Source organism: Kogia breviceps, chromosome 13 (assembly GCF_026419965.1).
Source record: "Kogia breviceps isolate mKogBre1 chromosome 13, mKogBre1 haplotype 1, whole genome shotgun sequence".
Taxonomy (NCBI): domain Eukaryota; kingdom Metazoa; phylum Chordata; class Mammalia; order Artiodactyla; family Physeteridae; genus Kogia; species Kogia breviceps.
The window spans coordinates 1199363-1221461 of NC_081322.1; the positions used below are offsets into that span (position 1 = coordinate 1199363).

The 22099-nt window shown below is 41.4% G+C and overlaps 1 protein-coding gene across 1 annotated transcript in view; it reads left to right on the forward strand.

The window, feature by feature from the left end:
- Window positions 1-14909, forward strand: part of UBE3D (ubiquitin protein ligase E3D) — a 194251-nt gene extending 179342 nt beyond the window's left edge. The window contains exon 10 of the mRNA XM_067011252.1: window positions 12484-14909. Within this exon, the coding sequence (XP_066867353.1) occupies window positions 12484-12591 (108 nt within the window). The 3' untranslated portion in view covers window positions 12592-14909. The remainder of the gene's footprint in view (window positions 1-12483) is intronic.
- Window positions 14910-22099: the final 7190 nt, after the last annotated feature.

The following is a 22099-nucleotide window of genomic DNA, read 5'->3' on the forward strand; positions in this document are numbered from 1 at the left end:
GCATTCTCTAAGTATAAAAATTGTCCTTTAAAAAAACTGTCTGCAGTAAATGCCTCTTGAGAGTAAAATAAGGTGTAGCAGAATGAAAATCCTTGTGCAGTGTACCAATTATGGCTCTGGTCTAACTGTGTTTCTGTTTTGCAGTGATGGCTTTACTAAAATGAAAGCTTTGTTTGCAGTTGCCAGTCCCACTGCATACCTCTCCTTACCGACCACTGCATAGGCCAGCCTCAGGGTAAAATCCAACAACAGCTCCTTAACAATCCAAGAACATGATCCAGACTGGGGAGAGAACTTAGAGCATGGGGTACAGCCAGTAGTTCTCAGAGTGTGGCCTGTGGCTCTCAGACCAGCAGCCGCAGCATTACTGAGAACTTGTTACAGATGCAAATGTATGGGCCCCACCTAATGAATCAGGAACTGGGTAGGGACAGAGGTCAGCACTACGTGTTTTGTTTTGTTTTGTTTTTTGTTTTTTTTTTTTTGCGGTATGCGGGCCTCTCACCGTTGTGGCCTCTCCCGTTGCGGAGCACAGGCTCCGGACGCGCAGGCTCAGCGGCCATGGCTCACGGGCCCAGCCGCTCCGCGGCACGTGGGATCTTCCCGGACCGGGGCACGAACCCACGTCCCCTGCATCGGCAGGCGGACTCTCATCCACTGCGCCACCAGGGAAGCCCAGCACTACGTGTTTTAACAAGCCCTCCAGGAGGCTCTGAAGCAGGTCAACTACTGAGGAAGACAGAAAAAAATTACCCCCAGGGTACACCCAGGTGGTGTTTAGGTAGGAAGCTTGTGGGGTTTTTGGTTTGTTTTTAATATTTATTCGTTTGGCTGTGCTGGGTCTCAGTTGCAGCATGCGGGATCTTCATTGCCGCGGGATCTTTGGTTGCAGCATGCGTGACGGATCTAGTTCCCCGGCCGGGGATCGAAGCCGGGCCCCCTGCATTGGGAGCGCAGAGTTTTAACCGCTGGACCGCCAGGGAAGTCCTGGAAGCTTGTGTTTTAGCTCACTTGGGTAAAGTGCAGAGCTTCCCAAGCTGTACACGAAGGAGTGAGGCTTTCCAGTTGGATCCGTCCCAGTGCTTCTGGGATGTGTCTCAAAAAGTCAACGAGCTGCTTCTTTGTTCTGGAGAGACCGTCTGCAGACAGGTTTGACGGTCACTTCCCCTGACCCGGACGTGAGAGATAGATAATCGGGTAAATGGTAAATGAGTGAGACCTTTCTGCTCTGACCACCCCTGGCTCTTTTTTTCCATTAAAATTGACCTTGGGTTCCTCTCATTAGCTTCCTCTACCTTGATTTCTTTAGTTTCACGGGGCTGAAATGGAAGAGAGATTTTGAAATTAGGAACAGAATCGCCGGGAGGCTCATTAAAATAATAATTGCTGACCTCCCCCCCCCCACCGACCCCCCCCCCCAACCATCCTCTTTCTGATTCAGTAAATCTGGGGTGGGGCGCACATTTGCTTTTGTAACAAGTTCCCAGGTGATACTGATACTGCTGGCGCCTGGGGACCCCTCTTTCAGAACCACTGCTCTGGAAGAACAAAAAATCAGTTTAATTCATCACACAGTACGTGAGTATTTGAAATAGATGTGTTTCCTAGTTAGTCATCCAAGGTTAATGCAAACAGAGAGGATTTTTTTAAATTTTTTTTTTTTTCTATTTACACTAGTCGATACGGGGAGGAGCTGGTGGTACGCGGAAGCAACGCTGCACCAGATACAGAAAGTGAGCCGCGCGCATCTCTTTCCAGCTCTGTGTTCAGTGACATCATCTCGCTGGCTTGAAATTATCCACGGTAGCAGGATTTATGCCACGGAAATCAGACAAACGCTACAAATCAGGGCTCCTTCTCCCAACTTCCATTCTCAGAGTTGACTGTCAGATATTTACCAGCACACCCCGGAGAAGAATCATAAATAACGAGCATACGTAACAAGAGCTGACATTTTTTTTGCAGGGGCATAGATATGAATTGGAGGGGAGTTGGGGACTGAAATTAGTAAATATTTGTATCTTGCAAGGAAATATGGAAGGAAATGGTGAGGTTAAAAAGTTATTCAGCAGCTTTGGGGACTTTCCTGGCGGTCCAATGGTTAAGACTCCACGCTTGCACTGCAGGGGGTACAGGTTCGATCCCTGGTCGGGGAGCTAAGATCCTGCATGCTGTGCAGTGTAGCGCCCCCCCACCAAAAAAAAAATTATTCAGGAGCTTTTTAGGAAAGTCGAAAAGGTAGGGAGATGATAGTATTGTAAGCTATTTGCATGGTGGGCTTTGGAAACAGATACACCTGGGACGGAATCTGGCTGTCTCACTTGTGGGATGTGTGATCTTGGGAAGGGCACCTTTAACCTCCCCAAATTTTAATTTCCCTATTGGTTAAGTAGAAATAATAATGTGTTGCTCTGAAGTTCACATGAGAGAAGTAATTTAAAACCTAGCACAATGCCAAACACAGAATAAATTGTTACTTTCCCTCTGGAAATGTTCATTATTATTTCTGTTAAGCCCAGAGGTAGCCAAAATTCTGTAAATAAATATTTACTAAAAGTAGCACCTTTTAGTGCACGCAGCACTTTGCCAGACACCATTTAAAAATAAGTTGTTGTAGGGCTTCCCTGGTGGCACAGTGGTTGAGAATCCGCCTGCCGATGCAGGAGACACGGGTTCGTGCCCGGGTCCGGGAAAATCCCACATACCGCGGACCGGCTGGGCCCGTGAGCCATGGCCGCTGGGCCTGCGCGTCCGGAGCCTGTGCTCCGCAACGGGAGAGGCCACAACAGTGAGAGGCCCGCGTACCGCAAAAAAAAAAAAAAAGTTGTTGTAAACTCAACATTGTTATGGTGCCATCACATTTTCTAATCAGACTGCAAGAAGGGAGAACTGAAAGGTATCTATTTAGGTACGTATGCTAATACTTGGAGTATAAATATTTACAAGAAAGAAAGTAGACCAAAAAGAATAGAATCACAAACTAAAAAAGAACTTAAGTTATAAAATATAATGTGAAATAATTGCTCTTTCTGATCGTGCTTTGGAATAGCTGAAATAATTTCTCGGACCTAGCATACTTTGCAAAGAATACATAGAGAATAAAAAATCTCTTGTTTAAACAAGAGATAATGTTAGCATATGATTTTAATTTTTATTTATTTATTTTGGCTGTGTTGGGTCTTCGTTTCTGTGCGAGGGCTTTCTCTAGTTGTGGCAAGCGGGGGCCGCTCTTCATCGCGGTGCGCAGGCCTCTCACTATTGCGGCCTCTCTCGTTGTGGAGCACAGGCTCCAGACGCACAGGCTCAGTAGTTGTGGCTCACGGGCCCAGTTGCTCCGTGTCATGTGGGATCTTCCCAGACCAGGGCTCGAACCCGTGTCCCCTGCATTAGCAGGCAGATTCTCAACCACTGCGCCACCAGGGAAGCCCTAGCCTATGATTTTAAATGATTAAAGCCAAGAACCTCTTGTCCCTTTTCGGGATAGTAGAAGAAAGGTATTATGTAACATGGTATGAACTAGAGTATTAATTGGCACACCAAATTAAAACACTCTTTGAGATATAATTCTGTAAGAAGTGAACTATTCACCTGGGTTTCCATTTTTGCTACCTGAGTATTGACTGAAATATTTATGTATCTATTGTTGACGACAGTTAGAGGGGGTTCTTGAACATATAATGTTATGAAGATGTAAAAATAATTCATTTAAAATGTCTTGAGTCCACGCTCTGTAAAGAGAGTGACATATATTTATATAATTTTTAATTGAAGTATAATTAACTTATGATATTAGTTTTAGGTGTACAATATAGTGATTCAATATTCTTTTTTTTTTTTTTTTTTTTTTTTTTTTTTGCGGTATGCGGGCCTCTCACTGTTGTGGCCTCTCCCATTGCGGAGCACAGGCTCCGGACGCACAGGCCCAGCGGCCATGGCTCACGGGCTCAGTCGCTCCGCGGCATGTGGGATCTTCCCGGACCAGGGCACGAACCCGTGTCTCCTGCATTGGCAGGCGGATTCTCAACCACTGCGCCACCGGGGAAGCCCTGATTCAATATTCTTATACATTACAAAGTGATCACTGTGATGTCTAGTTATCATCAGTCACCATATAATATTACTGACTGTATTCCCGATGCTGTACATTACATCCCTGTGACTTACTTATGTTTAAACTGGAACTTTGTACCCCTTAATCCTCTTCACCAATTTTGCCTGTTCCCCATCTCCTTCCCCTTTGCCGACCACCTGTCTGTTCTCTGTATCTTAGTCTGTTGCTGTTTTATTCTGTTTGTTCATTCATTGTTTTATTTTTTAGACTCCACTTGAGTGAAATCATACAGTATTTATCTTTCTCCATCTGACTTATTTCACTTTGCATAGCACCCTCTAGGTCCATCATGTGGTCACAAATGGCAAGATTTCGTTCTTTTTTTATAGCCGAGTAATATTCCACTAATTATATATACCACATCTTCTCTGTCTGTTCATCTATCATTGAGCACTTAGGCTGCTTCCATATCTTGGCTATTGTAAATAATGCTGCAGTGAACATAGAGGTGCGTCTGTCTTTTCAAATTAGTGTTTTTGTTCTCTTTGGATAAATACCCAGAAGTAGTATTGCTGGTTCCTGTAGTAGTTCTGTTTTAAATTTTATGAGGACCCTCCACACTGTTCTCCACAGTGGCTGCACCAGTTTACATTCCCACCAACAGTGCAGGAGGGTTCCCTTTGCTCCACATCATCACCAACATTTGTTACTCGTGGTCATTTTGATGACAGCCGTTCCAACAGATGTGAGTTGATATCTCGCTGTGGTTTTGGTTTGCGTTTCCCTAACGATTGTGATATTGAGCATCTTTTCATGTGCCTGTTGGCCATCTGTGTGTCTTCTTTGGAAAGTGTCTATTCAGATCCCCTGCCTACTTTTTGATCGGTTTGTTTTTGGATGTTGAGTTGTATGAGTTCCTTGTATATCTTGGATGTTGACTCCTTACCAGATGTATCATTTGCAAATATTTTCTCCCATTCTGTAGGTTGCCTTTTCCTTTTGTTGATGGTTTTCTTTGCTGTGCAAAAGCTTTTAATTAGGTCCCATTTCTTTTTGCTTTTATTTCTTTTGCCTTAGGAGACAGAGCCAAAAAAACATTGCTATGATTTATGTCAAATAGTGTTCTACCTATGTTCTCTTCTCAGAGTTTTATTGTTTCAGGTCTTATTTTTTATCATAAATGGACATTGGATTTTGTTGAAAGCTTTTTTTGCTTCTGTGAAGAAGAACATATGATTTTTATTCTTCATTTTGTTAATAAGTGTATATTATTGATTTGCAGCTATTAAACCATCCTTACATCCCTGGGATAAAGCCCACTGGAACATAGTATTTGATCCCTTTAATGTATTGTTGAATTTGAGTTTGCTAATATTTTGCTGAGAATTTTTGCATTTACGTTCATCAGTGATATTGGCCTATAATTTTGTGTGTGTGTGTGATGTCTTTGTCTGGTTTTAGTATCAGGGTGATGCTGGCCTTGTAGATTGAGTTTGGAAGCATTCCTTCCTCTTCAATGTTTTGAAATAGTTTGAGAAGGACAGGTGTTAACTATTCTTTAAATGTTTGGTCAGATTCACCTGTGAAGCCATCTGGTCCTGGACTTTTGTTTGTTGGGAGATTTTAAAATTATTGATGCAATTTCATTACTGGTAGTAGGTCTGTTCATATTTTCTATTTCTTCCTGATTTATTCTTGGGAGATTGTATGTTTCTGGGAATTTATTCATTTACTCTAGATTGTCCATTTTATTGGCATATTATTATTCATGGTAATCTCTTATGATCCTTTGTATTTCTGTGGTGTTGGTTGAAACTTCTTTTTCATTTCTGTTTTATTTATTTGGGCCCTCTCTCTCTTGCTCTTTTTTGTTTGTTTTTTATGTTTTTTTTCAGATGAGTCTAGCTAAAGGTTTATCAATTTTATTTATCTTTTCAATGAACCAGTTCTTTGTTTCATTGATCTTTTCTATTTTTTTTTTAGTTTTACATCTTATTTATTTCTGATCTGATCTTTATTATTTCCTTCCTTCTACTAACTTTAAGTTTTGTTTGTTCTCCCTTTTCTAGTTCCTTTAGGTGTAAGACTAGGTTGTTTATTTGAGATTTTTCTTATTTCCTTAGGTTGGCTTGTATCACTATAAACTTACCTCTTAGAACTACTTTTGCTGTGTCCCGTAGATTTTGGGTCATTGAGTTTTCATTTCATTTGTTTCCTGGTATTTTTTGACTTTCTCTTTGGTTCCTTCAGTGATCCATTGGTTGGTTAGTATCATATTATTTAACCGCCATATGTTTGTGGTTTTTTTGCAGTTTTTTTCTTAGTGTTGATTTCTAGTCTCATGCCTTTGTGGTTCGAAAAATTGCTTGATATTATTTCAGTCTTCTTAAATTTATTGAGACTTGTTTTGTGGCCTGACATGTGATCTATCCTGGAGAATGTTCCATGTGCGTTTGAAACAAAATGTTTATTCTGCTGCTTTTGGATGGATGTCCTTTATATATCTATTAACTCAATCTGGTCTAATGTATCACTTAAGGCCAGTGTTTCCTTACTGATTTTCAGTCTGGATGATCTGTGCATTAATGTAAGTGGTGTGTTAGAGTCCCCTACTATTATGTGTTATTATCAATTTCTCCCTTTATGTTTGTTAATATTTGCTTTATGTATTTAAGTGCACCTATGTTGGGTGTATACATATTCACAATTGTTATATACACTTGTTGGATTTATCCCTTAATCATTATGTAATGTCTTTCTTTGTCTTGTTACAGTCTTCGTTTTAAAGTCTATTTGTCTGATATGTGTTGCTACCCCAGCTTTCTTTTCATTTCCATTTACATGGAATACCTTTTCCCATCCGCTCACTTTCTTATGTGTGTCTTTAGATTTGAATTGTGTCTCTTGTAGGTGGCATATATATGGGTCTTGCTTTGTACCCATTCAGCCGCTCTATGCCTTTTGATTGGAGCTTTCAGTCCATTTATATTTAAAGTAATTATTGATAGGTATGTACATAGTGCCATTTTGTTCATCATTTTGGGGTTATTTTTGAGGTTCTCTTTCATTCCTTTCTTCTTTTGCTCTCTTCCTTTGTGATGACTATGTCTAGTGTTATGTTTGGATCCCTTTCTATTTTTTTGTTTGTATCTAGCATAGATTTTTGGTTTGTAATTACCATGAGGTTCTTAATATAACAAGTTACATATATGTAATCACATGTATGTGATTATTATAAGTTGATGATCTCTTAAGTTTGAATGCATTCTAACAACCCTGCATTCCCCCCCCACACATGCAATGTTTTTCCATTATATTTTACATCTTTTTGTTTTGTGTATCCCTTAACTATTTATTGTGGATATAGATAATTTTACTACTGTTGTCTTTTAACCTTTCTATTACTTTTATAAGTGGTTGATCTGCTTCCTTTACCAATGAGATTTTTCCTTTCATAATTTTTATATTTCTAGTTGTGATCTTTTCTTTTCCACTTAGAGAAATCCCTTTAACATATCTTTAAAGCTGGTTCAGTATTGCTGAACTCTTTTGGCTTTTGCTTATCTGTAAAACTCTTGATCTCTCATCCAAATCTGAATAATAGCCTTGCTGGATAGAGTATTCTTGGTTTTAGATTTTTTTCCTTTCATCCCTTTAAATATATCATGACTTTCCCTTCTGGCCTGCAAAGTTATTGCTGAAAAGTAGCTAACAGTGTTATGAGAGTTCTCTTGTATGTAACTAGTTGTTTTTCTCTCATTTTAGGATTCTCTCTATATCTTTAATTTTTGCCATTTTAGTTATAATGTTTCTTGAACTTTTGGGGTTCATCTTATTTGGGACTCCACTTCCTGGACCTGGATGTCTGTTTTCTTTCCCAGGTTAGGAAAGTTTTTAGCTATTATGTTTTCAAGTATATTCTCTGCCACTTTCTCTCTCTCTCTTCTCCTCTGAGACCCCTATAATGAAAATTGTAATACATTTGGTATTTTCTCAGAGTTCTCTCAAACTATCCTCATTTTTTAAAAATTTAATTTAATTAAATTAATTAATTTATTTATTTTTGTGGTACGCAGGCCTCTCACTGCTGTGGCCTCTCCCGCTGCGGAGCACAGGCTCCGGACGCACAGGCTCAGAGGCCATGGCTCACGGGCCTAGCCACTCCGTGGCACGTGGTATCTTCCCAGACCGGGGCACGAACCCCTGTCCCCTGCATCAGCAGGCGGACTCTCTACCACTGCGCCACCAGGGAAGCCCTATCCTCATTTTTTAAAATTCTCTTTCTTTTTTCTGTTCAGCTTGGGTTATTTTCACTACTTTGTCTTCCAGTTTGCTGATCTGTATTTCTGTGTTATCTAATCTGCTGTTGACTCCTTCTAGTATATTTTTTATTTCAGTTATTGTATTCTTCAGCTGTTTGGTTATTCATTATATTTTCTCCTTGTTAAATTCCTCACTGTGTTAGTCCATTCTTCTCTTGAGTTCATTGAGCATCTTTATGATCACACCTTGAACTCTTTATTGGGTAGATTACTTATCTCTACTTTGTTTAGTTCTTCTTCTGAGGTTTTGTCTTGTTCCTTTGTTTGGAACATATTCCTCTCTCTCCTCATTTTGCCTAGTTCTCTGTGTTTATTTCTATATATTAGGTAGGTTGGTTACATTTTCTTGTCTTAGAGAAGTGGCCTTCTGTCAGAGACATCCTATGGGGCTCAGCAGCACACTCTCCTCTGATCACAAGATCTATAAACTCTAGGGGTGCCCACTATGTGGGCTGTGTGGGCCCTTCTGTTGAGGTACGCTGGTAGATGAGGCTGGTCCCCTGCTCAGTTGGCTACTAGGCCTGCCTTATTTGGCCAGGGCTAGGTCCTGGTGTGGCTGGCTGTGTGGCCCAGAGTTTCATGGGACTGGTGCCAGTCCATGGTGGACAGGGCCACGTTCTGGTGTTGCTAGCTCACAGCCCAGGGGACCCAGGGTTCATTCTGCCCAATGGTGGGTACATCTGGGTCTCCACTGCAGCTGGCTGCTTGGCTGGGGAGTTTCCTGGACTAGTGACTGCCTGCTGGTGGGTGGGTTAGCCCCTGATGCTAATAGGCTAGAGGTAGGAATCCGAAATGGCATTGACAGTACCAGTGTCCTTGTGGTAGAATGAGCTCCCTCAAATGGCTGCCACTAGTGTCTAAATCCCCAGGGGGAGCCCCAGTTGTCTCCTACCTCTCTGGGAGGCTTTCCAAGATCAGTAAGTGGGACTGATCAGACTTCTTTCAAATTACTACCTTTTTCTGGGACTCAGAGTTTGTGAAATTTTGTGTGTGCCCTTTAAGAGTGGAATCTCTGTCTCCTACAGCCCTCCAGCTCTTCCATATGCAAGCTCTTCTGGCCTACAATGTCAGATGTTCTGAAGGCTCATCTTTCCAGTGCAGGACACCAAGGGTGGGGACCCTGATGTGGGGCTCAGAACCCTCACTCCTTGGGGAGAACCTCTGCACTGGTGATTATCCTCCCATTTGTGGGCCATCTCCCCAGTGGTCCTGACTAGCCCATGTCTCTGTCCGTTCTCCCCATTTTGCTGGCTTTCCTTCTTTATATCTTTAGTTGTGAAAAAATCTTTTCTGCTAGTCTTTTTTTTTTTTCTAACTTTACTTTCTGTTTAATTCATTTTGCCACTTTTCTGCTAGTCTTCTGGTTGTTCTCATTAATAGTTGCTCTGTAAATAGTGATAATTTTGGTATGCCCATGGGAGGAGGTGAGCTCATGGTTTTCCTACTCTGCTGTCTGGACCCTACTATACATTTTTAAAGCTTAAATATATACATTAGCTTTACATACTATTGAGTGGGGTTCTGATGTCAATCTCATGTTTTTTAAAATTAAATATTAGATAATCATCCTCATCCAGATGTCCAAGAAGGATTTCTGTTTTGGATTGCTCCTCTCCTTGTGTTGTCAAAATCACCTTATGTTTTCTGACTACTTTGTGTTAAAACCACCTGGATTCTGTCACATACATACTGTGTGATTTTTGGCAATTCACTTAACCTCTCTGATCCTTAGTTTCCTCTTCTGTGAGATTGTCAGAGTAATAGTTCAATTTCACATGGTAGGTGTGAAAATTAATTAAGGTAACGCATGTAAAATATTTTTCATTCTGCCCAGCACATTAGGTAAACACTCAAAAACTAGTGGTGGGGTTTGGTTTTTCTCTCTCCTTTCAGTGTTCTTATTATTAGTTGCAAATTGCCTCCAGTCAATTAATATGCAAGTGATAACTGTTCACTTTAAGTGCTGTCTTTATAGAGGTTTTTCCTTCACTGAGCTCTGCAAAATGCCTGCCTTACTGGAAAACTGTAACTTGAAAAACTGCCTCTTGCTGTTATTAGACCCTGTTGTAGCTCTTTCTCACCTGAATATTCTTCAGCTGAATACTGTGGCCAGCGCTGTGTCCTCCATTTTGATAGCAGGGGCCTTTTCTTGCTAAGGGATTTTTATTTTGTGGGGCTTTAGATGAAAATGTATGTCCACTACGTAGGTTCTAAGACTTCCTGGATCACAGCATTAAATATCCCTGCTGTGTTCCAGAAGCACTTGAGGGAAGAAATAAAGCTGAAGCCTTTTAAAAATTAAAATGTATATTCCCAGCTATAGAAGCACTTATGAAGATGGTGGGTGGGGTGGATGGAGGTGATGAAATTGAAGTCAAAATAGTAAAAATTAAAATAGAAGTGAGAAGTTTGGTTAGAGTCCAGGAGAGGAAAAGAAAGAGAAGTTCGGGCAACAATAAAGCCTCCATCCCCAGAGCATGTAAGGGGCAGAGAAGAGAGGGCAGAGATTGAACAGGAGAAAGAGGGAAAATGAAGATGGTGCCAGGAATGATTTCAGGAGGAAGAAGTACAGAGAATGATATTGCTCAAGCCATTAGGAGAGTCTGAGAGAAATAAAGCAATGAGCTGTAGCTGTCAGGCAGCTTCACTGAGTTGCAGATAGGATGGGTGCCTGTGAGGGGGATAATTTTAAAAACTATATATATATGTGTAAGTTCTCTTTTGCAGCTCCACCCTCCCCCCGACCTCGTACTATTCTGGAGAGCATTCTTTGTCTTGGGGAGGTTGAAGATGGTTATAGCAGGCATACAAAGGAGGATGGGGGTGTGTTGAGGTAGGGGTGAAGGGGTGGGGTAGTGGAAGGGTGGGGCTAGATGGGGGAGAACAAGATAAAAAGAAAAGCAAGAAAGTTTTAAATTAGCTCCTGAAATCTGAAATAGTGTTTTGCAAGAAGACACACCTTTAAAAGCCAGATGCTTTAAGACAAAGGACTTTTCTGATTCTTAATATGTCAACATTTAGTGGACTTGACCACAGAGGTGCTTCTGATAGAAGTCCCTGCAGACAGGAAGAAGGGTCTTTGAGAAATCCTGGGTCCTTGTGTGACCTGGCGGGGACAGAAAAGCCCCTGCCTGCTCCCGAGAAGAGGGAGAGGGGTATGGGATAGAGCCCCTGAGGTGGGAAGAACAAACCGTGTGCCAGACGGTTTTGGGGGAATGGTCTGGGCCAGGGACTGGATGGGCACTGTAAATAGAACCCTCAGGTTTTACGGGCTGGCGAGGGCCAGGGTGGAGCTGGCTTGGCAGCAGAGCCCCTGCCCTTGGTGGCTTTCTAAGTGGCACATAGAATAACGGTGAAATGGCCAAGACAGCAGAGCAAAATTCTTGGCTGTGATATTTTTTTAAAGACCAGAGGTGATGTTGGAACTGATAGGTATTGGTTGTACTAAGTCAGTTTTCCAGATTTTTATGGAAATCGTGCTTCAAAGATAAATATCTGAAAATACAGAGGACAGGATACGGGAGACTCAGCCAGTGCAGCGGGGAAAGGAGTTAACTTAAGAGAAGGTTCAGGATACATCCTAAGAGGGAGGCACACAGTTTATTTATAACATGCAGATCAAGAAAAGGCATTGACTCTTCTAAAGGATATAGATTTTTCTCTTTATAACCAGGCAGATTTGTGATCTGCCAGATCAGATGTATGAGTGCCATGAATCCAGCTGAAGGCAACATCAGGTGTCCTGAGGGTGTCCTGCCCTCACCTTCACCAAACAGTATCCCTGGGATGAGGTAGTTGCCGGGGGGGAAAAGGTTAAGTGATGCGGAGAGAGCTGCTGAGCAAGGCCACTCGTGAAACATTTACTGTGGACTCTCCTGTAAAAACGTTAACACTGAATCTGCAGGCGACTGGAGGGAGAAATGGGGAAAGCGATTTGAGGATGGAATAAGTCATAGCTTATGCAGACATCCTCACTGGTAAAAGCCAGAGAAGTGTTGACTTAAACAATCATCCTACTCAATCAACAGAGTTTTATTTGCCAGTGAAAAATGAGCATCGGTGGAGGAGAGATTTATTCACACATTGGGTCTAACAGGACTCTCCTTGCAGGGGCACAAGGCATCTGGGGCTTTGATGAATCCATCTGCTAGAACTGCCGAAAAGGGGAAAAAGAGGAGAAAAAGCACAACTGCAGGACTACGGCAGCCTCATCTGTGAATCACTTGACCCCCTGGGCAGGGATGGGCACCTAGCCGCTTCCGGTCACTGCGGGGCTGTCTGCGTTCAATAATCATTAGCTGTTTCCTGTTCGCTGCACGGGATACAAAATAGATTCAGGAAGGGGTTAGCCGCCCACCCAGTCTAAGACTCTTGGGAGTTAACAGTCATCTGGGAAGGAACTTTCCATGAGGGCAGCTGAAGGGTTGTGGTGTTTTTTTTTTGGGGGGGGGAGGCTGAATAAATTATGTGGCTCATGTTCGTGGGGGGGATGGGATTTGGTTGGATACCCAAGTGTGACAGCTGTTTATTTTGTGTTAAGCTAGGATAATTTGTTATATGAAGTGGCTCTGGAATATAAAAATGGCCTCGATTCAACTTTTAAACCAAATATTTGCATTTTGAAGTAATTAGCAGTTAGGACAATAACATCTGGTGCATTTGCAGGCATATTTCAAGGAAATTTATAGTCCTGGGCTCAACGGCATTTACTGAACTCTGTTAGCCCAGTTGCAAATAGTAGCCTACTATCCCTCTGCTGACTGAAAAACAAAGGCAGAAAGAGGGTAAATCACCTGCTCTGGACGAGTGGCTTGGTGGCAGCGAGGATTAGAACCCAGAGAAGCTGATCTGGTCCCAGGGAGCTGAGCTTTGAGGCATAGCAGAGGCTACATGGCAAATGCCAGCCCCTGTTGGCCATGACTGATACCTGGAGAAATCTGTGACTTTAAAGACATGATGTTGCTTCCATAAATAATAGTTACCAGGTTATTTATTCTTGGGTTATGGATTATTCACAGGTCATAATTGTGAATGAAGCCATTGCAGCTGATCCTACTGTGGTGATTAATATTACATTGATGCGTGGGATGATAGAATAAATACGCACACATTTTGTCAGTTGAAGACGCCCAAACTGAACGGACGGTTCATGAAGCTTCCAGAAAGCAGATTTTCCAGTCTTCTACGCTAGGCCTTGTAGTATGCTCGGGAAGCCTAAGGACACAGATAGGGAAGGGCATAAAATAGAGCTGCCTGTCAAGAGAGCTGAGTTCTCATTTGCAACAGGAATAAGTGAATCTATTATGAGCTGGAGGACTTGAGAGAGAAGCGTGCATGTAGACACTCTTCATACTCCAGTGCCTCACCGTGCATGTGTCCCATGGAAGGCCTCTTTACTTTTTTTCTCTTATCCACCTATAGAGAAAACCTGCATGCATTAGCAACTCAGTGGTAGTGTCATCTTACTGCAACACATAAAGATATATATTGGCAAAACACCTCACAGGGGTGTTTTGTTAGAAAAATGAAGGCCATCTGTGCTGGCGTCTCCGGGTAGTACTTCTTTCTTCTCTTTTGTTCTTGCAGAATTGCACTGCTTTGTACTCTCTCACTTTCAGCAGCAAAGCAATTTTGTAAGTGGTGCACTCAGATGCTCTGATGAAGTTATAACTGATCCAGGCGCTGAGATGAAGACGCTGCAATGAAAAATGGGGCATGTCAAAGAAAAGTGATTCATAATCATAAAATGCAGACAAGGTGGTAGCAAGTGGTGAGTGTACTGCAGGCTGTCAGTTGCCCACTTCCAGGTTTGTCTGCAGCCCGAGGGGACCATATCTTGTCAGAAATGCTTGTGGATGCTAATCTATCAACACTTGTTCAATCTCAGATTGTATCAGAGGGTTCAATCTCCTTTTGGACTTCAGCAGTCACCTCCTAGCTCTGTTAGATCTCCTTTGGTCAAATGAACTTCCATTCAAAATCTGCAAGGCTTTTCTCTTCTGTCTCTTTCCCCATGGAACTGGAAATGTGGGCATGTGCTGTTTACTTCTTTTAACAGTGACCTGATAGATCTTTCGTATAAAATTCCAATCACCTCCCAGAAAAACACGCAGTCCCCCACACACCATCCCTTCTGTGCCCCTTTGTCTAACAGTCTTTCCTGCCTGGGTCAGTGATTTTCCTTTCAGTCATGGGATCCAGCTGCTTTATCTTTTCCTGTTTGGATTTTTCTTACAAGTGCTACTCTCCCGCCTGGGGTCTTTTTCCTCCTTCCCTTCACGCATGTCTCACTCTCTTTCTCAGCAAATTAAGTCCTTCTCTAAGATGCATCATCTCACAGACCTTTCAGTTTCTCACTACCTGAGACTTCCTTTTCCACAATATTTCATATGAACTAACCTGCAAATCCTCCCATGCCAAAATACCTAGAAACTCTGAATGAACAATTTTTTAAACCTCCCTCATAAATGCCTAGATGAGTTCACAAAACATAATCTCTAGAGGACAAATGAATAAAAAGCCATATCTGACACTCTAATTGCTGTGTGTGTGTGTGTGTCTGTGTGTGTGTGTAGGAGAGGGATGGTTTCCAGTAATCATGATAAGCTAGGGATTTAGATGATATCACCATGGGGGGGGACCAATGACAAGGCTTGGGGCCTATATGAGGTAGGAATTGGAACTGAGACCTTTATAGTGGGACTCTTGAAGGGCAACACCTTCCAGAAAAGAGAGACTAGAAAATAAATCTGCTCACCCTCACAAGGATTCTTTTAAAATTAAGCATGTTTGCTGTAGGTCAGTCTTCCATGAAGAATTTCATAATCATTGGCTTGTTAATCTCGTGGATTTGTGGTTCAGATGTATACTGCTCTGTATGATTTGTGAACCCACAAGTTGAAAATCAACATGAGAAGTGGTCACAGGTCAGTGAAACCCATGAGTACCTGGAAAGAGCAAACATCCAGCCCAGGCCACAGAGGTTTCCCGCAGAAATAGACACTCTGAAGATGAGCTCACAATCTAAAATTACAAAATATTTAAGGGAATAATTCACCCTGAACTAGAATCAGCAAAGGCAGTAAACAAACATCAGGATTATAACCTGAAGAAATTCAGATGTTACATTTAAAAATCTCAAACTGTATCACAGGGTTCAGTCTCAGACTTTAAAAGGTGAATTAAAATGATTAAAAGGAGAAATATTAAAGAGCAAGACATGGCTAGTATCAAAGAGAACTTCTAGAAATTTACATGTAATCATTTAAATAAAAACTCAGAGTATATTAAACAGAATATTAGATTCAGCTGAAAAGTGAATTAATGAACTGAAAAATATCTGAAGAAAACTATAATGTAACTCAAAATTATGGATGACATGAACTACAGATAGACATAAAGAATAGACTGAGTTGCTCTAACATATATGTCTAATACAACTTCCACATGGAAGAAACAGAGGGTAGAATTCCCCTTAAGAGAAAAGATCACATACATTTATTCTCTCCTATTACTACACATCCATCCATTCATCCATCCACCTAATCATTAATCCTTCCCTCACGTATATTCACTCACTAAACATTTATTCAAGTATATACTCTGCCTTTACATTGTGTTGTGTACTTTGTGCACAGAAATAAAAATGTAATCCCATACTTACACTTCCAAAAAATTGCTTAATGTTATGTAATCATCCTTAGAATGGTCAGAAACTCTCAAAGGGAAGAATCTAAAGTTTAATTAGGATCTCAGTTAGGTTACCATCTCAAATGCTGCAATATAGTACAAGTACAAAGTAGTAAAATTAACTCTCCTGAGGAAAAAGGAAAAAAAAAAGAGAAGGGCATTTATATAGGCGTATTAATGTGTACATAACACAGCAAGAAGAAATTATGCAGCTGGCATGAGCCATGGTTGATGTTGCCTTCAGCCGGCACCTCCGATTGTTGGGTTTTTTACTGAAACCTTCATTCCTGAGCATCTGGGCTCTTGATGTCCAATCTGTTTTGAACTGCAGGACTCTTCCATTAATCTTTACCTCTTGACTTAATAGAGGCACCTTAGGATCAGTTGGGTTCCAGCCATACTCCTTCATGCCCCTGTTCTGCAGCAGTCACTCTATTTCCCCAAGGGAGCCAGGACCTAGCATGACTTTTTTGCTGCTGTATCTATCGTCCCCAGGAGGAGTAAATGAACAGATGGTAGTTGCCACCTCTAATTTAGGGGGATTATTGTTAAATCCTTTGATAGAATCATTTCTTCTTTGGATACTGAAAACTAAGTCAGCAGAGTAAAAAGTCATGGAGTTTGGGAGCAAATATTTTATGAATGAGTCATTGAGTGTGACTAAAAGTTGTGCCCATCTCATTCCCCTCTGGTGCTGGGACTCACGTCTTCTAGCCAGTCCTCTTCAGAGTGTTTACCATATCCTGTAGGACAGCATTTCAAGCATGAAAAGTGTTATGTACCGGTTGATATGATAACGGGGTATTTAGTAAGCAATTCCAGCTACATCTGGGGGATGGGGAAACAGATGTGATCAGTGAATTTTTATTGCATTGACATTTCTTTTCACAATAAAAGGACTTTTTTTGGCCAGAAGCAATGTTGTGTGACATTCCGTTAGGATGAAAAACCCATCTAGTAAGTCCATGGTGTTGAAAAGACTGTCCAACATGAAAGGCATATCCAAACTCAGAATAAGTGTTTGTTCCAGGGGATGTAGCAGGATTCAGCATAATTAATCTGCCACAGGATGGCTTCATGGTTCAATTAAGTGTTCTACCATATTGGAGGGGATGGGCTGTAGTTGGCAGATTTGCTGACTGACTGGGACAATAGCCAGACAGTCATAGTGAGAATAGGTCCTTCTCGATGAGTCTGTGTATACCTCTGTCCCTGCCAATATGGATGACTGTGCAGAAGCCCAGTGAGCAGGATTGACAGGCTGGAGAAAGAGGCTAACTGGTACCACAGGCTAGTTGAGCGCCACCTAATTACCAAGAGGCTTCTCTGCAGTAAAGGCACTATCATCAGCATCAATATGAGATACAGATATTCTCCTTGTTGTCAGTCCTCTGATCCTGTCTCTTCTAAGAACTTGACAACCCATCCAGTCAAACCAATCAGGACCTTATTTTCTGCAATGTGGACAGAAAAAGTACTTGAAGCTCTGCCCACTGGGACTGTTTCTTTCCTTTACTTCATTTCTCTTCAGGTCCACCCCAGGGTGGGCTCTAATATCATGGTGGTCTACCTTTGCCCGTTGTCAGCCACAGATTTCTCTTTCATATCAGCTAGTCATAGGAAACTTCCCATGAAGCAGTGTGAGCCCACGAAGTGAGCTGAGGGAGAGACAGCAGCTTGGGAGATGTAGCCCTGCTAGAAAAGTGGACAATGTTCTTTTTCAGTTTTTTCCTTGAGGATCTTCCTAAGGCTGGTCTCTAATACACCAATGTCTCCTTGATTGTGGAGTATATTATTTACAGCCAGTTTTAGAACTAGGTAGATCTGAAAACTCCAAGTTTATGATGGTCAACTTGTAATAGGAAAGAACCTTTGTATTTTATTACAAGTTAATCACTAAAGGGACCGTTGCCTATAAGCTTAAATTATACATAATGACCCATCTCTGGGAACCCTGCCTCCCAGGTAATGAGCATTAAGCTAGGATACTTTTCTTTAGCTCACAGGAAACATCCTGACCAGGCCCATCTGTGAACGACTGCGGGAAGGAAGAAATTAACACATCCTCTCTGGAAGCTGACCAGAACCAGGAAGTGTTTGACTTTACTCCCTCCCCTTTTAGTTTAAAAGAAGCCTGAATTCTAACTCAGGCAAGATGGTTCTTTGGGACATGAGTCCACCATCTTCTTGGTCTGCTTGCTTTTCTATTAAAGTTGCTATTCCTTGCCCCAGCAACTCATCTCTCGATTTATTGCCCTGTTGTGCAGTGAGCAGTACGCGTTTGGACTCAGTAACAAACTGAGGTCCCTGATCACCAGATGTTCTGTGGTTAGCAGGACTCAGTGACAAGCAAACAGTTGTTCTCCAAAAAAGTAGTTATACACCAAAGAGGACATGGGTTTCTTCAAAATTCTTGGGAGCCTTCACTGTGACTCTTCTGCTGGGATTTTGCCACAAGCTTAATACATTATCTTAATCTGCCCAAGGCATTTAAACTGCCATACCCCATTGAATTGGCTGAGTCATGGGGATCAAAGGACAGAGCTTTTGCAGTATAGCCTGGACAAGATAAAAACTCTTCTCTTGCTCTCAAATTAAGTAGAGTGTCAGGTCACCATATAAACAAGTTACCTTGTAAATATAGTATATATAGCTTCCAAAATGCAAGGATCCCACCAAGACTTGTTATGTACGGGAAACTAGAACTTATTTTTAGTTTTGAAGAGGATATCGTGCCTTGTACCAGGTTGCCCATCTGCCAAAACTTCACTGAACTGTCAGATCCCTCTAAATTTGTGACACCTACCTTCTATCTTCTGATGAGCCTGTGTCTAACTTGAGCCTCCAGGCAACTTGCTACTTCCTGCTCTTCACGTTATATTATTGTTATCATCAATATGGTGGACTAGTGAGATATGTTGTAGACTGGGAAACAGTCAAGATCCTTGGGAACTAAATTGTGGCACAGGGCTGGGGAGTTGATGTTTCCTGAGGCAGGATAACAAAGATGTACTACTCTCTATTTCAGGGGAATCTAATGGTTTCTGGTGTTTTTTTCTGCTTGTGGAGATTTGAAAAGAAAATTACTGGATCAGTAGCTGCTTACCAGGTGTCACTGGCTATACTAATTTAGTCCATTAAAAAGAGTACATCTGGGGCTTCCCTGGTGGCACAGTGGTTAAGAATCCGCCTTAATGAATGAATTAAGGGGACACGGGTTCGAGCCCTGGTCCGGGAAGATCCCACATGCCGCGGAGCATCTAAGCCCCTGTGCCACAACTACTGAGCCTGCGCTCTAGAGCCCACGAGCCACAACTACTGAGCCCACGTGCCTAGAGCCTGTGCTCTGCAACAAGAGAAGCCACCGCAATGAGAAGCCTGCGCACCACAAGGAAGAGCAGCCCCCGCTCGCCGCAACTAGAGAAAAGCGTGCGTGCAGCAACAAAGACCCAATGCAACCAAAAATAAAAGAAAAGAAAAAAAAGAAAAAGAGTACATCTGGAATAGCAACATTTGTTGGCATCATCAACTAACCCAAGTTATGAAAATTCACTATTACTTTCTCAGAATCAATGATATTTTGCATTAACTAAACTAGAGAATTAAACTGGGCATGTTAGAATTACCACCCTGTATTTTCTAGCCTTCAATGGTAGCAATAATCTCTATGCTCCTAGGGGTGTAGTATTGCTCTTGATTTACTATTCTGTACAAAAAGAGAGATACATGGGCTCCAGGTGGACCTATTTTCTGTAGTTCTTTCTCTATGAGTTGGAAATCTACTGTGATTATTTTTCCAGCTACTGAAATGTATTCAAACATTATGTTCAGGACCTGGGGAAATAACCATGTTATGAGTTGTGGGTCACACATACCCAATTGTGAGGGAGTTTTGGGTGAAAATTCTTTTCATAACTTATAGTTCTGGGAGCATAACATATTGAATATTTGTATCTGTGTGTATTGTGGAGGGGGTCTTCTCATTGGGAAAAAAGCCTAGATACTTCATGAGACATAATTTTTGCTATTTGGGGGCTTGAAGGAATTCAGGGTAATCTCAAAAGATCTAGGGTTAAGAAAAAGAAAAAAGAAAAAAAAAAAAGAAAAAATCTGTGAGGAGTCAGCAAACAACAAACACACAGGGGAAAGTAGGGATTTCTCCAAAGTCAGGAACCGAATTGTCACTGCTTCCAAGAAACTGTGCCTTGGCCTGGTGACAAGGTAGGGGTGGGAAGTTGCTAAATCTGAGTGTCCAGAATAAGCCTAGGAAACTTGAAGGTGGCCTGAGTGGTCACAGGTTGGTAGCCTATCCTAGCTCAAGGCTGAGGGAAACCAAATCCTTGCTAAATATCTTCATTTTAGGCTTTTAGGTTTCCACTCATTAAGATCAACCAAATATAAGCCTACCATCAAAGATTACTAAACATGCAAAGGAACTAAACTACATGAGTCAGAGTTAGCCAGGTAACCTATGACATATTAGACCCTCAAGACTCTGACCATGGGAATCATAAAATAGACTTCTATAAGATGTAGAACATCAAATGATATTTTATAAAATTAAGAAAAAATAGAAGATGGAATAACCAAAATGTGCAAACTACAAGGCACTATTTTAAATGTCTGGGCATATATAAAACAGTATGAAATACAATTTTTAGAAATGAAAAACGTAGTCGTTGAACAATGAACAGATTGGTTAAGGAGCAAATTAGATACAAGATAAGAGAAATAAGTTAACTGAGAGACAGACCTGAAGAAATTAACTGGGATACAACACAGAGAAATAAGGAGGTATAAAATAGGAAAGAAATGTTAAGAGATGTGGAGGATAGAAAGAGGAGGTCTAACATGTTACTTGAAGTATAATACATGGAACAGTTGCAAGAGCCCCGCTTAGGAGATTGTTAGAAATTCAGACTCAGCCTCACTGATGACGCCTTGAATCTGAATCTGCCTTGGTCAATAAACTCCCCACGTGGTTCATATGTACCCAAAGGTTTGAGAAACTGGGTGAACAAATTTAGAATTTGAATCCCAGAGAGAGAATATAAAGAGAATGGAGAAGAAGCAATATTCGAAGAGATAACGAATTGATGGATGACATGAATTCGCTTATTCATACCAAGAATAAATCAGAAGAAATTTACACCTAGAAAGATTATAATCAAACTAGAACACCAAAACCCAAAAATAAGTCCTAGAGCGAAAAGACAATTAGACATTTGACATTCTACAGTGATTTCAATAGCAACAATAGAAGCAGAAGAAAGTGGAATAATATCTTCAAAGTGCTGGGAAAAAAATAATTAAAAACCTCTCTGGGGCTTCCCTGGTGGCGCAGTGGTTGAGAATCCGCCTGCCGATGCAGGAGACACGGGTTCGTGCCCTGGTCCGGGAAGATCCCACATGCCGCGGAGCAACTAAGCCCGTGAGCCATGGCCGCTGGGCCTGCGCGTCCGGAGCCTGTGCTCCGCAACGGGAGAGGCCACAACAGTGAGAGGCCCGCGTACCGCAAAAAAAAAAAAAAACTCTCTGTATCCACCAAAACTACCTTTTAAGAAGAAAGGCAAAATAAAGACATTTCATAACCAAAAATGGAGAGAATTTCTCACAGATCTATACTTGAGGACTTCTGAAGGAAGCATTTAAGGAAGAAGAAAGATTATTCTAAAAGGCATGCAAGGAGTGGCGAACAAAGAAACTGATAAACCTGTAAATAAGTCTAAACCAACATGATCTGTATAAAATCGTCTCTAATTTGTGAGAATTAAACAAAGGGCAGAATTTAAATACTTGACAACTAATATTATGTAAATTGGGAGGGGTGGTTAAAATGAAAGTGTTTTTAAATCTTTGTATCATCTGGGTTAGGGTCAATATGTTAACCACGGACTGCACTGTGCTAGGTACTCACCATAAAATTTCCAGGAAAACCCCTAGAAGAATAGAAATAAACAGTATAAATTTTCAGAAGAAAGTACAGTTATCAGAAAGAGTGTATAACTTCCAGTTTGATTTTAAAATAAAATTGTTT